This window comes from Pomacea canaliculata, linkage group LG7, assembly GCF_003073045.1.
Source record: "Pomacea canaliculata isolate SZHN2017 linkage group LG7, ASM307304v1, whole genome shotgun sequence".
NCBI classification, from domain to species: Eukaryota; Metazoa; Mollusca; class Gastropoda; order Architaenioglossa; family Ampullariidae; genus Pomacea; species Pomacea canaliculata.
The window spans coordinates 25,406,507-25,421,189 of NC_037596.1; the positions used below are offsets into that span (position 1 = coordinate 25,406,507).

Consider the following 14,683-nt stretch of genomic DNA (forward strand, 5'->3'; position numbering starts at 1 on the left):
TGAACATATATTTATGGGTGCATGTGTGTGTTACCTGTATGTATGCATGTCGTGAGAGAGTATTCAACTTCTAGTTTTGTTAAAAAAAAAAAAAAAAAAAAATATGTGTTACCTTAGTTTGGCATTGTAAAACATGGAGAGCCTGGCCCACATGTTTGCACTTCAGAGAAGTTCTATATCCATATACTTTCTATAATCATATGTTGTGAGAGAGATTGAGTCAGAGAATGAATACCTACACAATAGAAGAAGGAATGATCATATGGATATCAAAGCAGCTTTGCTGCTGCATCTCACCTACACAAGGGATCAGAGTTCTAGCTTTTCAGAAAAAGGTGGGTTTGACAAACAAATGATCCGAAAGGATATGAATGATTTTAATAATCAAGTAGATTTTTTCTTTTTCTAGTCAAGGTATACTGCAGTGAGAACCACTCAACATTTTTAAAATGTTCTCAGTAAGGACCATATAATAATAATTGAATCTATAGAGTGCATTTCCCTGTGTGAATTTCATCTCAAGTACATGAAAGAACACTGGCAGTTTAATGAAGAAACACAAGCAGTAACAAATGGATGACACCATAACATCTAAAGCTAATATCTTGTTTGCTCTCTCTTCTTTCTATCTTTTCAGTTCTCATTTTCAGCATAATAAGACATCCTGCAGTTAGTCAATACTGTTGAACTGCAGAAGACCAAATACCTTTTCGTGCAACAGTTGGTGTCTTTTTCAGCAAACACTTTTGCATTTTTGGTGCCGGTGGAGAGCAAGAAGGAAAAACGAAAAGCATTGTGAATGTGGAAGTGATGACTAGGGTGTGGCAGCAACTGTTGTCAATACTTTGATGTTCCGTCATTGACAAGGGTCAAATTTTTTTTTAATTTGGTGTTGCAACCTTTAGTTCTGCAGCATTAGCAGAAAGGGAGGGGGAATCACATTTTGAGCAGCTGGGGAGTTAAAAACGATTGCTTTCAGAGAGGGATTTCTATTGACCGTTTTGTTTCAAATTTATGCCAGATGCATTCCATGTAGTCATTATTTTGGGAAATGCAGTATAGTCTTGTGCACTCAACTTTGAAGCAGAAGGAGACTGGGCTGAGGCCTGCTTGTGCCTGTAACAGGAAATCTCCTACTCCCTCAGTAGAAATGAGTACTTGGTTTGCCTGGAAATGTAAAAGGTGAAAAGGAGAAGATTAGGTTTCTACTTCGACTTGCTGTTCTTTACACTGTGAACCACTTACTCTGACCCTGGGGAAATGAGATTATGGAAACTTTATCTTGACAATTTATTATTTGCTTGTGGACTTATTTTGGCTGAAAGATCAACCCTAGTACTATGTGGGGTGGGGTGGAATTGCTGTTTTCCACCCAACCCATCAGCTAAGGCTGTATTACTGCAAAGCAGCCATCCCTGTAAACAGATACCACTTGCAAAGAAAGAAAATAATACTTGTGCGAAAACCCAGAAATGTAAAATTAAGAATGCAATGCTTACATTTTTTGTTATAAGTGAAATCTACATTTATTATGTCTTTAAAAGCAAATATCTCAACTCAAAGAATCTTATTTTATTTGTCAATAAATATTTTGATTTAATGCGTTTCAGGAAATTTTGTGTAATGGCTAAAGTGCAGGAAACATTACCAATGGCTAACATTTAAATGAACTGTTGCCTCAAGAAAAACAGAAACAGCAATGTAATAGATTATTTTTTGTTGTTACAAATTAACTTGTAACTGATATGAGAAAGTGGAAGTGAGTTTATTTGTCTTGAGCAACATTTGTGTATACCGTATCCCATTTCTCTGTGTGTTGCAGTGTCCCGGCTGTTTTGTGAAGTGAATCCTTCAAGATGGATCTAATCTTGGATGTTAACACTATGTTGTATCCAGTGGATCTGGGTAAGAAGGACCATGAACCACCCCTCTTCTTTATCTTTTGAATGCTTTTCATGGCAGGAATGGTTGAGAGGCCCAGTGATGTGTATTGATGTGGGTTAAAGCAGTATTGTGCAGCCATTACTTGTTTTAATTCCTTAAACAGCAGTGTTACAAATGCTGTTACATGTTATGCCATGTGTATGTTTTTCTTTAAAACTTTGCTTAGGTAGGACTAGAGAAAATAATGTCGCTTAATCTGCATGGTAAACATTCTGGGGGAATGGGAAAAGTTTTATTACACTGTTTATTAATATGGTTCAATACCTGTATGCAGGTGACAAATTTCGCCTTGTGATTGCCCTTACCTTGAGAGAAGATGGTGTCCCAGATGATGGAGAATACAACCCACTTGGTTCAGGGCCAAGCAGGGCAGACCAGTTTGAGTATGTCATGTACGGAAAAGTCTACCGCATCGAAGGTGATGACGGAGGACAAGACTCCTCTCGACTGTAAGTTTGCATTTTTAAAAATTCCTGCGATACAACAGTTTTTTGAGTAAAATTTACGCCTAGTTTGTGAACATCTTTAAACAAAAAAAAATTGTAAAATTTACTCCTTTTGTTTTCTCTTTCAAGATAAAAAGTTTGTGCAGCATTTATTTTTAAATTGCACGAGAACTTATTATTTCTGAAAATTAGAATCAATGGAACAGAAATTTCAAATAATTTCTGCTTTGTATTATTTACTGAACAAGACTTTGCTGTTGATGAAGTTATCACCCCTACATGAAAGGGAAACTGACTTGGAGCATTTACAGACTTAAGCTGCTGACTACTTGTTGGTAAAGCTAGCAATAACTCTTTTTTACTTGCACTACACCACTGTACACACCATTCTTTACTATCTCATGCATGATGCATTAGGAACTACACAAAACTTCAGAAAGTCAAGGAACACAAGCTCTTACCTCAAGAAGTCTTAACACTTGTCAAATGGCTTGTTCTCTATTCCTTGGACCTTGTAGTGGATTTTAAGGGAAGACTGAAGGGGAGTTGGGTCTCAGGTCTGTTGCCAAGTATGCATGCATACAAGAGCAGCATGTGAAATATTGTCGTCTTGTGTGGTGTTCAAGCTGAGGCCGCTAAGCTGTTTTACTCAAATGTAACACAGGTGCTGGTTTTTCTGTTCCCGTCTTTCCTCTGTTCTGTCTTAATTGTGATGGTTGCATAGTTAAGTTTCTCTTTATTTTTAAAACCTTTACTTCTGTTTCAAAATTTTAGGTAGATTCTTTTTTATTGCCATTGCAGATTTTAAGAAAACTATGTTTTGCAAATAATAACTCACAGAAAGATGCGCTAAGGAGTCCATGAGGGTTATTTGTGCTCTGTGGCTAATGCTCGGCTTGCTTGAAACAAGTATTTTGTGATATATAAAACAATTTTTTCTTAAATACATGTACATTCTTTTTCTGCTTCTTAAATTTGAAATCAGCTTTAGAGCTTACATGTAATTTTGGTTTCCTGATCCTTTCTTTTTCTCTGGTTTTTTTTGGTTGTTTTTTTTTTTTTTAACGTTCCTGATCCTCTTGTGGCTAAGCTGCACCGAATGTTCTGGGGCACACACTTTTATAGTCTAAGTCAGGTGAGAAGTGAAGGCTGGCTCAAGGTACATCTTTAGCACCTGAGGCTCACACAACAGCTTAGGTGAGGAGTTGCTTCACATTGGGGGATAAGCCATCAGCTTCATCATTCCGCTCGTTCCTAGAGGGTGAGTCGTACAAGGGCCGCGTGTGGTTGATGCGTGACCATACTGCGTCCGCAAGGGAAGACGACCGAGGTGACGTGTTTGCAGAGTGTGGTCGGGGATGGTAGCGGGATGCGGACAAGCTCTTGCCCCCCAACAGGCGCACTCTGCAAGTCAACACTGGGAGCACGCATGGTGGTCGGCTAAGGGGAGGTAATGCAAACAGAGGCACGAGTGACCCTCGCCGCGCTGTCTGTCGACGATCATTTTTAGGCAGGGCTGCCCAGCAGTTGTAGGATACTTCAGCTTCAGCTGCCGTACCCTTTGGTTTGTGCTGCTGCATCAGCGGCTCTTTGCGAGGAGAGAATGATATCTTTGAGGCATTACTCTGTTCCGAGGTCACAGTTGCCATGGAGCTCTTGGTCACCATAGGCTGTTCATCATTGGAGGAAGTTGTTTAACTCTCCTATGGAAAGAAAAGGCAAAACCTTCAGCTTGACAGGTGTGGGTGAGAGTTGTAGGGTTGTGGTATTGTTCAGTTTAGTCTTAATAGCTGTTCCAGTTCTGTGTAGTCTGATTTAGGATGGAAAATGTGGATCTTTCTGGAACTGTGAGCAAATGATACACATTCTATTACTGGTTGTTGTGGTTTCACTAAATCTTCTATGACTGGACAAGTAACATAAGGTTTTAGAGGATTAAGGTGATGTATTAATAGTGTGTAGCATTTTGTACCATTATGAGGCCGCTTGTGTTGGTAGTCTGTATAAAAATGTATGATTAAAGAGTATAAGATGTTCCTTTAAAAACACATAAAGCAGATATACCACAAGGCTTCAGAAATTAACTTTGAAGTGCTTAGTACACTTAGCAGGAGATAATAGACAGGCCCTTTTTACATCTCAATGGTTGATCATAGCACTAGTGCCATGTAGCTTTTAAAAACGGTGAAGAGAACCAGATTATACCACATAAAACCAGCAGCTCTGTTCTGTCTGTAAAGTTAGTGTAAGCGGTTCATGACAACGCAGGTTGTCTTGAGAGGTAATATGTTTTTAGGTGTTATTTTTCTTGATTTATTAATAGGTAAGCAAATGTACCATTTGTTTTCAGTAAATCTGAGCTGCCAGAAACAATTCTGTGTTCAGATAGAGATTATTTTAACAAGGCATGTTGTGTAATTACAAAGACTGTTTTTATATTGTAAGGCTATGAAATATTCTGTGTTTATATCTGATATTAATTCCCTGTATTTCAGTTTGAAGACTGGTGGTTTGTAGAATCTGGAAATGAGGACATAACTGAACATGAGTAAATGTGGATAGATTGATGGTGTACAGTAACATGTGGATTGGTTGAGGATGCACAGTAACACATGGCTTGGTTGAGGGTGTTCAATAACATGCAAGGCAGCACTGACATTGTTTCTGACCTTTTCCTTCACTCCTTTTTTCCTGTCCTTGCACGTTTGTGCTGGTGACACAGATTTAGAGGTGTTTTGCTATCTTTGTTTTTATTTCCCCTTGTTTAATTTTTGTCCTCTTTCGCATGCTGCTCCTCAGACTCTTGACAATGACTTAAGCACACCATGGAACCCAAGTGCAAGGAGAAACCCCTCTATTGATGGAGCACAAGACGTGGACATATTTATTTTTCCGGTGTCGGTGTTTACACAGGCAGCTCGTGTAGACCTTTGGGGCCCCTTGAAATAATTACGGGACAATTTTCTCACTTTGAACTGCAAGCTCACTTGAGGCATTTGACTTTTACCTGGCAGGAGACATTTCTGAAACAGAGGTTTGGAAAATCATTATTTTGAAGACTATAAGTAAGCAAGCATCTTGTAGTAGCACTAGAGGTCTTCTGTATTTCTATTTATGGTTTAGGGCAACAATCTGGATATTTACCTTCCTTCAAGGGCAAAACACACCTCCCAAGTGAGAGTAGGTATTACAGTTTTGTCCTGTGGTAACTCCTTACACATGTTGTGTATAATGTCCAGAGTTATACAGTGTGCTATTGGTCTTTGTGTGAACTTGCTGAGAACTTCAACTCTTGTTTTAGTTCTCGGTGACAGAGAAGCGAAAAGACTGAAAGAATGACATTATGAAATTGACCAAAGCCAATTTTCTTATCTTCTGCCTGAAGCTTGGTGGTTTGCTGATTTTGTGTTTTTAAAATTTTGCTTGAAAACTTCATTTTAAGAAATGTTCACAGAACAAACAAACCCATGAACGAGAAGCGAAATATGTGCACTGTGGGAAGGATACCATTGCTTGTTCACAGTGAATTGGACATGTGAACACAGCTGGTGGTATCTTTTTTAATGTGAACATGACATCTGAAGAACATCAACATTGTACTTTTTAAAAAAGAAAAAGTAACAAAAGAGAGATAGAGAAAAAAAAAGAATGTACCTGTGAAAATTTATCCATGTTTGTTGAGATCTCATTGCAGAGCAACAGAGAGTTTTCGATGGGTTGAGTCTGGGTTTGCGTGTTTTGGCATGCTGGGTTTGCAGTTCCACTTAGCCTTGTCTTGGGGACACGATGCTCAAAATTTGTGAGTACAGTCGTGCCCTAGTTTTTCTTAATATTTTTTTTTTTCCTGTGTATGCTAGCTATAGACATACTTTCATATCTCGTGACCTATTTTCTGTGTGCCTGTATTGTGTAATGGTGTAACCTTTCTGACATCGTGCCCAGTTGTGCATGTGGGCAACAATGGCAGAACTTTTTCTTATGCTTACTTGTTCATTGACATTATTTGTTAGCTAAAAAGTAACAAATTTGAAACTTACATCTGTTGGTCACATAATATCCGTGCGGTGATCCTCAATGTGAATACTAATAATTGCTAGACTGTTAAAAAAAAAAATATGGGTGTTTAGTGTACTTGCGACTTTAGAAACATGTTGACACTGTTGTGTTGCATATATGCCAGGTTTTAACTTTTAAAACATTTCTTTCAAAGCAGTTTAATTACTAGATTCAGCATATTTCAATATGTGCATTTATGATGGTATTTACTCATTTTGTTGTTACAGTAAGGATTTCTCTTCAGACAAGTCTGAAATATGACTGATCGTGTAATTAGTAATAGTCATCAAACTTCTCGATCACAATGCAGTAGAGTCGACACTTGTCTTCTAAAAATCAGTGTAAAGGAGTTATCATAGTTTGGTGTATTCTACACGAACTACAATATTTGTTATCCCTCTGGCAATTCATTTTTTTGTCATCTTTGATGACCGCAGTTTTATAGGTAGCACGCTTTTCTATATCAAAATATTTAAAATGTGGTAGTATTCGTATTATTGACACAAATATTAAAATAATACAAGTTGACCATCAGTGTAGACTTATTCACTCATGAGCTCACACATGCACATTTAGTAAGAGTCACAGATGCTAACCCACTTGCATTCTGAATGAACATTATCTCTCTTACTGAAACACACCGTGCATGAAAAACTAGAGGAGGGGTAGCAGATTTTTGCGGACATTCTTAGTGACTTTCAGTACAGTCATACACTACAGACTTTCTTAAGTTCTTTCTTTTGTGCAAGAGAGAGAGGCTTCTCATTTCACCTTGAAGCGCAATAGACGAAGTCTAGTTAGTCCTTTGCTTACAAATGTTCGAGTTACTAACTTCAATGCATACAAAGAAAGTTATCCTCAAGTTTAACATTAGTTTGCATGTAATTATAAACTATTATAAACTTTAATTTATGCTGAAGTTTGTTCAGGCACAAACAACCAAAAATTGTTGTTTTAAATCAGTATGTCCGTAAGTAGAGCTGGTCGTACTTGTAAGTTGAGGATATACTGTACTGGCCTCTCCTTTTAGTAAGATTGCAAAAGCTGTTGTAAACTTTGCACCTGGAGTACAGGTAGGAAGACATTCATTTCTGTAATCTGTGAATGTAGAACATAGATATAAAATAAACTACATTCATTTCATGCAAAAGATAGTCTCCTATCGCTGTGTGTCACTATGGTGATTACTCCCGGGGTATACCAGTCCTCCCATAGGTCAGAGATAGGTATGAAAGATCATAGTTGTGAATGACACTGGATTGCAGCCTATATAAATTTTCATACAAGGAGTAGTCTGGGCGACAGAGATAACATTATTAGGCGCATAAGTATCACCTGTAACACGTTTGTGATATCGCGAGGACAGCGAACCTGTCTGTACTTGCCCGAGGAATGTGGCTCTTGGTGTTTAGCAGGGAGAGAATTCCGGGTATTGTGGTTATCGCTCTCAGGGTGGAGACGTAAAATCGTAAGAGTTGCTTCCCTTGCGCAAACCCTGGCTTGTAAACTAAATTATTAATTCAATGGGTGTTTTCTAGGAAGATCTGACAACTTTAAAAATTCGTTAAAATACCTGGAGTTAGGGGGAAGGTAGCGTGGTTAATCAAACTCGATTCCCTTAATCCAAGTTCCCAACTTTTCATTCGTATTCACAGTCTGTTACAGGCTATTCTTATTCAGAAACTACTTGGCAAGTAGTAGTTGTTGTTCATACATCTTCGCATATCTTAAGTGTTACGATACTCTTACACGGGAAAAAAAATCCTGGCTCTGCTACTGCCAAAGTTTCCAACGATTAGAACTGTTTCTAGGTTAGGGTAATGTTTTGTGCAGGAATGCGGTATTCTGGTCTCTATACTCGTGTAAATCATTACAGATTGTATTTTTTTCTCTCTCATCGTTACACTATTTTGTAAGTTTTTTTTTTTTAAAAAAACCCTCTAAATTACATATTGTGATTGTTTACATTATTGCACAGAGTTTGACAGGAGAAGGATTTGGACCCGTTTCACTTTTCTACTATCTCCCCTCCCTCCCTCTCTTGTCCCCAACCGTCTGTTTTGTCCGACTTTTGGCTTCGTGATGTACAAGGAGTGCAGTCACTGTCTTCACTGCATCGCCTCCCGCCAGCCCCCGATCATGTCGTCCCTGGCTGTGTCAGTCCCGGCTCTGATGTCTTCCTCCACCGCTCCCCCGCCCCCCACTAACCACCTTAGTTGACGCCCACCCCCACCCCACCCCTGTCCATCAACCACTTTCCCTCTGGCTGCCCCCACCCCCGCTCTCATTGTGCAGGTCATGTGAGGAAACATCCCCACATTCTTACTAGCGAGGCTTAGCCCAGTCTCGTGACTGCTATTAATAGCAATGACATCATTTGGCCAACTTTTTGATGCGCTTTTTTGAAAAAAAAACCCCAACAAACCTCGATGGAGTTTGTCTCTCATGACAGCAAAGGTTCGGATCTCCGATTCGATGATGTGGAAGGAGAGAGTGAAGGGAGGAAAAGGTGGAAGGGGAGGGTGAGCACATGAAACTTATGACAGTTCCCCCCGTGTGTTGGGAGGGCCTGTTGGAGGAATTTTGACACTACGGCGCAGGGAGACCAGTCAGGTCAATCTCTCCGGCCTGTACGCAATAGTGGGTGGCTTTCCAAGGAGCATGCGAGTGCTCGTCATGTGATTTCGGTTCATTGTACTGCGCAGCTCTCCCGGACAGCTCCCGATAAGCAGGTAATATACCACAGTGTGTGTGTATGTGTATATATACACAGACTGCGACCCCACCCGTCCGACGGATGATAAGTACAATCAGGGTTGTGAAACATCGCCTACCAGGTACGTCGCAACATCTCACTCTTCCCTCCCCTTATTCCTCCTTTATTTTCTCTCTGCTTCCTTCGATCACTTGCTTGCCTGATGGCTCATGTTCGCGTTACTCCCACTTCTACGTAGCACGGTGATATGCGTGTGTGTTTGAGTGTATGTGTGTGTGATTGAAGTGTGTTGTCTTCACACACCCACTCGTCTACTAATCTCGAGTCGCAATCGTGCAAACTGACGCCGAATCGAATTTACCTGATAGGTAAACTTACCTGTCAGATCGTGAGCGTGGACGAATCAAATAAAACCCTTAACAAGCGATGCTGTTATACAAACGCAGGTGGTGGTGGTGTTGATCATGGCGGCGGCCTTCTTTGTTCTTTTTGTTTGTTAGTTTTGCGATGTTTTGTGTCCCAAGTGTCCAGGTATCGATTCATTCGAGCGTATCAGGGTTATGTGAGTCCGTTTGCTTGCGCACCTGAACATTTTACTCAAGCCATCATCTAATGTTCCCTTTTTGAGAACCCCTGTGATTGGACACACCTACTTCGGGGGGTTTCCCCGCGATACCCTGTTCCAAAATTTGCTTCCGCCGTACCTTCACCCTAACAGAATATCCACCTTTATCCCACTTCGTAAGAAATATTTAGTGCTTTTGATTGGGTTTTGCTAGCATCTTGTACTCTAATTATTCTCAAAAAAAAACAACAACAACAACAACAACAAAGAAACAAAAAAAAACAGCAGTTGCTCAGCGTTTGATTGATGCTGTTCTTTTTGACAATTTCCAGGCAAAGCTAATTAACTTTTCTCAGACAGAATGAAAAGAGTTCGAGCACATTTCTGACAGGGACGAGGGCTTGAATGCTGAGACTGTCGAATTATTCAGTCTATTAAATGGCGAGGCAACTTTTCCTCATATTTTCTTCCTGTTAATGATTCACATCTCAAATTCTTCCGTCTTCTTGGAAAAAAAAATGTGACCTGGCTAGTGGAGGTGACGAAGGGTCTTGCTTGCCGGGGGACTCAGTTTAGCCCCGCCCTCCGCGTGATGACGCAAAAGAACGGGTACATGCTTACCTCAGCTATTCCGAGGCTGCTGCTGCTGCTGCTATTCTGGGGTATGCGCGTGCCTGAAGTATTGAATGCAGGAAAGTCTATATCATGGCTGCATTTTAATGATCTGACAGTGACTTGGCCGGGTAGCAAGTTCCCCACCACCACCACCACACCCCGGTACCGGCTTATTATTGCCAGTTTGTCATATTCACATCGCGTATGTTGTCATTAGAAATATGTAGCTCTGCGGGGTTAAAAGTAAAAAAATCGTTTGCTCAAGAGAAAGAGATTTATCAAAAAATTTCATATTTTTGCAAGTTAGTGGACTATTCAGCTTTGGGTTGACCATGTTCGAACACTAGCAGAGTGAATTTTCTAGGCCATCTGTACTCGGATCAAGCTGCTCTCAAAATAACCTGATATAGAGAATAAAACGTTAATAAAACGCATTTTAAGCACATTCACTGTCAGTGTAGATGTGGAGGTGGTGGCCGTCCTTGTCTACGGTGTCAGTCGCGCGTGCTTATGAATGGGGAAGGGAAAGATGCATAGAGGAAAGGACTGGTTAGCGTCGACTTCCTCCCGTAGTTTTTTTTTTTAAATACCGGAAGTGCATCGCAGCGCACCCTGGCGGAGAACTCTTGCCAGCAACACGCGCACCAAGGACAGTAAACAGCGGGCGCGCGCCGGTGTTGGTGCAGCAGTTGCGGCGTCTGCGGCCTCCGTCGTGCTGCAGCGCAGTGTTTGTGCCAACCGCCAAGTCTGTGACGCGTCCTGCTGCAGGCGCCGAGTCGCAAACGGTGTCTGGAAACGGGGGAGGTAATCTGCGTCCTTAGTGTAGGTGCCGATGCACTTACTTCCCTTGCAGGAAGACGTGGAAAGCATCACCTGAAGCATCCGGGCTCTGCTTTCGTGTCTCATGCTCGAGCCCGAAGCTTAATCTCATCGATGAATTATGTGTATTGATGTTTGTATCCATTGTTTAGTCTTATCGACTTTATTGCATGCACCCTGATTGGGAATGGCCTGAACGATCTTTCGAAGGGTGCGGTTGAGAGAAGAATGGTCCTCGTGTTTTGTACGGGTGGGAGGGATGTGTGGGAGGGCGTTGGCCGATTGAGTGATCAATGTGGTGTGTATATGTATGTATGTGTGCTGTTCCCTTCACGAAATCAATCTCGTTACCCGCCAGCTGCACGTGTGACCTGTGGTGAAGACCTCAGTCAGCAATCACCCTCGGGCTTGATCTTCGGGATCGATCGTCACTTCGCCGAGCGGCGACACGTTTGAGGAAAGAACTTTGTGCTTCTGTCTCTCCTTTCCCCCTTATTCCCCAATCCCCAAACTACCCACCCTCTCGTGACAACTACAGGTAAATTTTACCGCTGCTGCTGGTGGTGGTGAATGTCGATGTCGCTGGTTCGCCATTAAAGACGGTAGAAGTTGAAGGATGAGGGGTGGTGGTGGAAGTATGGGGGAGAGGGGAGAGAAGAGTACGGATGTGGGGAGGGTTTCGCTTGGTGCAAACGATCAGGAAGCTGTTGTCAAGTTGTTGACACGGATGTGCTCGAGACCCTGGAAATGCATCGCCAGCACGTGCGGTGCCGAGGACTGTTGTCGCGCACAGTGACCTCCCTTGACTTAACGATGACGTCGCTGGAGTCGTCGCCTGTCGGTCTGGTGTAGTCAGTCGCTGTGTCGTCGTATGTTCTGTGTTTGCCAAAGCAGCAGGTTTTTCATTCGGGTCGTCGTCCGTCCCGCCAGACACGTAAAGGGGGGAGGGAATTGCAAAACTTTTTATTTCTGGCCATGACAGTTTGCTTTGCCGTATTCCCACTCCACCAGGTTTGACCAATCCGTGGATAGGTGACACGAATAGACGCCATTATCCTGAGGAAAAAACTTGCCATATTCAGGTTCGTTTTTTTTTTCTTCCTTTTTTTATTTTTTATTATTGTTTACTTGTGTTGGTGGTGGAGGGAGAAGATGTCTGTAACCAAAACGGAAAGGAAGAAATGTCTGGCTTAGGTAGTTTTTCTCCAAAGCTGTGAATTTGTTTCTATTTTTAAGAAAGAGGTGTAGACTGTTGATAGACTACTTATAGTAGTAATAAACTTGAATGAATTAAAAATGAAATATAAATATAGTTTGTATAGATGGCTAACTTTGTTGTAAGCTTTCTTTCACACACACACACTCTCTCTCTGTGGTAGAAACTGTGTGGCACACTCGTGAATTCAATCATCCTTTATATTTTTAACTTGCACGGTTGAGTGAGGATATAAATTGTAACCAGGAATTCCCGATTCCCCGTTCTCGCGGTCCATTTGCCAACGATGTCGAGAACAATTGTCTAAGGTCGCAGGTCACACTGCTCGACGACCTCTCAAACAGCATCTGAAGATTTGACATCGCTCGTGAAGTTGGCGACTGAGAAGGCCCTTCAAATATGACCAACCTTTGACCAACTTCTACGAAGTTTGCATACATAATATATATACCCTAGTCATGCCAAGCGGTCTGAAAACTAGTCGCCACTTGTCCCACCCATCATAAAGATGACTCGAGCCAACCTTCTCTAAAGCTGTGCACTATCGTTCAACTAACATGCGAAATGGCAAGGTGGGCGCTTACTACCCAAGTGTGTATTTACACAGGCATTCTTGTCGTACATGTAGATAAGACCTGACAAAAGACGGATAAATATATCGGGGTTTGTAGATGAAGTAGGGGGTGAGTTGGAAGTGGAATGAAGGTTGGAGTGGCGAAGTGTGGGACGGGAGGAACAAAGACGAAAAGAACTTAACCTGCTTGAAGACTTTGTTCGGAAAGTCTGCCCTGCTTTTCTTGCCCAAAGGGGGGGATGACTCAGAGAAAACGAATTGAGCGCAGAAAGTGTACACACATCGGTACAAACTCCTCGTTTGTCGCTCGTGGTCACAACGACCTTCCTTTCAGATTTATTTAAATTGACGATACCACCTTTCTTCTTTCTTTGAAGCCCTTAGCTGCGCTTTTCGGTTGGTTCTGTTATTGGCATGATCGTGTTGATTTTGTGTTGACTGCGAAATCGAACTGTTAAAAAAAGAACTTAAAACTGAGTGTGAGAGGTTCGACTAGACGACGGACAGGAGGTCACCCCAGGTTCATAGGTTACGCTACTCGCAGATGGATAATTTTGCTTGAAATATGCGAGGGAGGGATTAGTAGGGGGGAGGAGTATCTTTGTGTGCACCTGTCTGGCCAGGTGAAAGTGTCCATATCTGTCGTACCCCACCTCTGTCAATGACGACCACAGGTGAGGTTTGAGTTGTCTGTCAGTCGAGCGCCATTTCACTCAACACCCACCCACATAAACTTTCAACATAATCCTTTCATTTTTGTAGTGCGTCACAGAATCGGTTGGAGGCAGGCGATTGAAACATTTGGTATGAAAGATAATCCTAAGGTCGATTTTTTTTTTCAAATGTCATTAATTTAGTCGAAGATGAAAGGACTCTTCTGTCAACACGCTCACTTTTCCAAAGGTTTCGAGGTTAAAAAGGAGAGGATGTGGGCAGATCTTTCAATCTTTGTTGCAGACGATCAACTTACTTTGTAGCCGCCGCTTTTTTTTTCCTTTATTCTCTCTTTCTTTTGTCCTTTCTTTCTTTTGTGTCCGTAGTCGTACCATTTGAGAATGGTTTTAGTGGCGCACATCATGATGGATACTTTTACTCCAATGACCTCCCATTCTCCAGTCTCTCGATTAGAAAAATTTCTGTTTTTCGGTTACGGATGAACTTTGTCAGTGTAGGTGTCAAGTGTCAGGAGGGGAAGTGCTGCTGCAACAGCCGTGTGGATGGCCGCAAGCTTCATGGTGGTTCGAATCCCGTCGTGGAGATTCGGGCACGACTAAGAGATATGATTTTTTTTTTTTTTTTTTTTTTTTTCGGGCAAAGAAAGTGTCCTTCTGCATTTTTAGTTTTTAAATTTTTTTTCTGTAATCTTACTTTTCGTGTTTCTTATTGTTATACACTTTTTATTGCCAAATTTCTGAACTATTTTGTAATGAGACTTTAAATAGACTCGGTTCTAAGTTTTCTCCGATTTTTTTTTTTTTTAATTCCTCTTTCGCACGAGGGATGATATGTAATGTCTTAACCGTGCGACTTGGACACGAGTAATGGAGACATTGGAGTTGTTGTTGTTGCTGCTGCTGCTGAGCCCGATGTTGCAAAGCTCCCTTCATTACTCGACAGCAGTCGTGCTCCCCTGGCGTCTGACCCCGACACACCGAACGTGCTGATGATCTATGACCCCTGGCTGCACGTAATCGGCATTCTCGCGAGACTGAGCAGACGACGATCGGTGTTG

The 14,683-nt window shown here is 41.6% G+C and overlaps 1 protein-coding gene across 1 annotated transcript in view; it reads left to right on the forward strand.

Moving 5' to 3' along the window:
- The window catches only part of LOC112567979 (DNA-directed RNA polymerases I, II, and III subunit RPABC3-like), a 50,273-nt gene that overhangs the window by 15,729 nt on the left and 19,861 nt on the right, over positions 1–14,683 (forward strand). Inside the window, 3 exon segments of the mRNA XM_025244938.1 lie at positions 1,823–1,840; positions 1,843–1,905; positions 2,219–2,393. Coding sequence (XP_025100723.1) covers positions 1,823–1,840; positions 1,843–1,905; positions 2,219–2,393 — 256 coding nt within the window.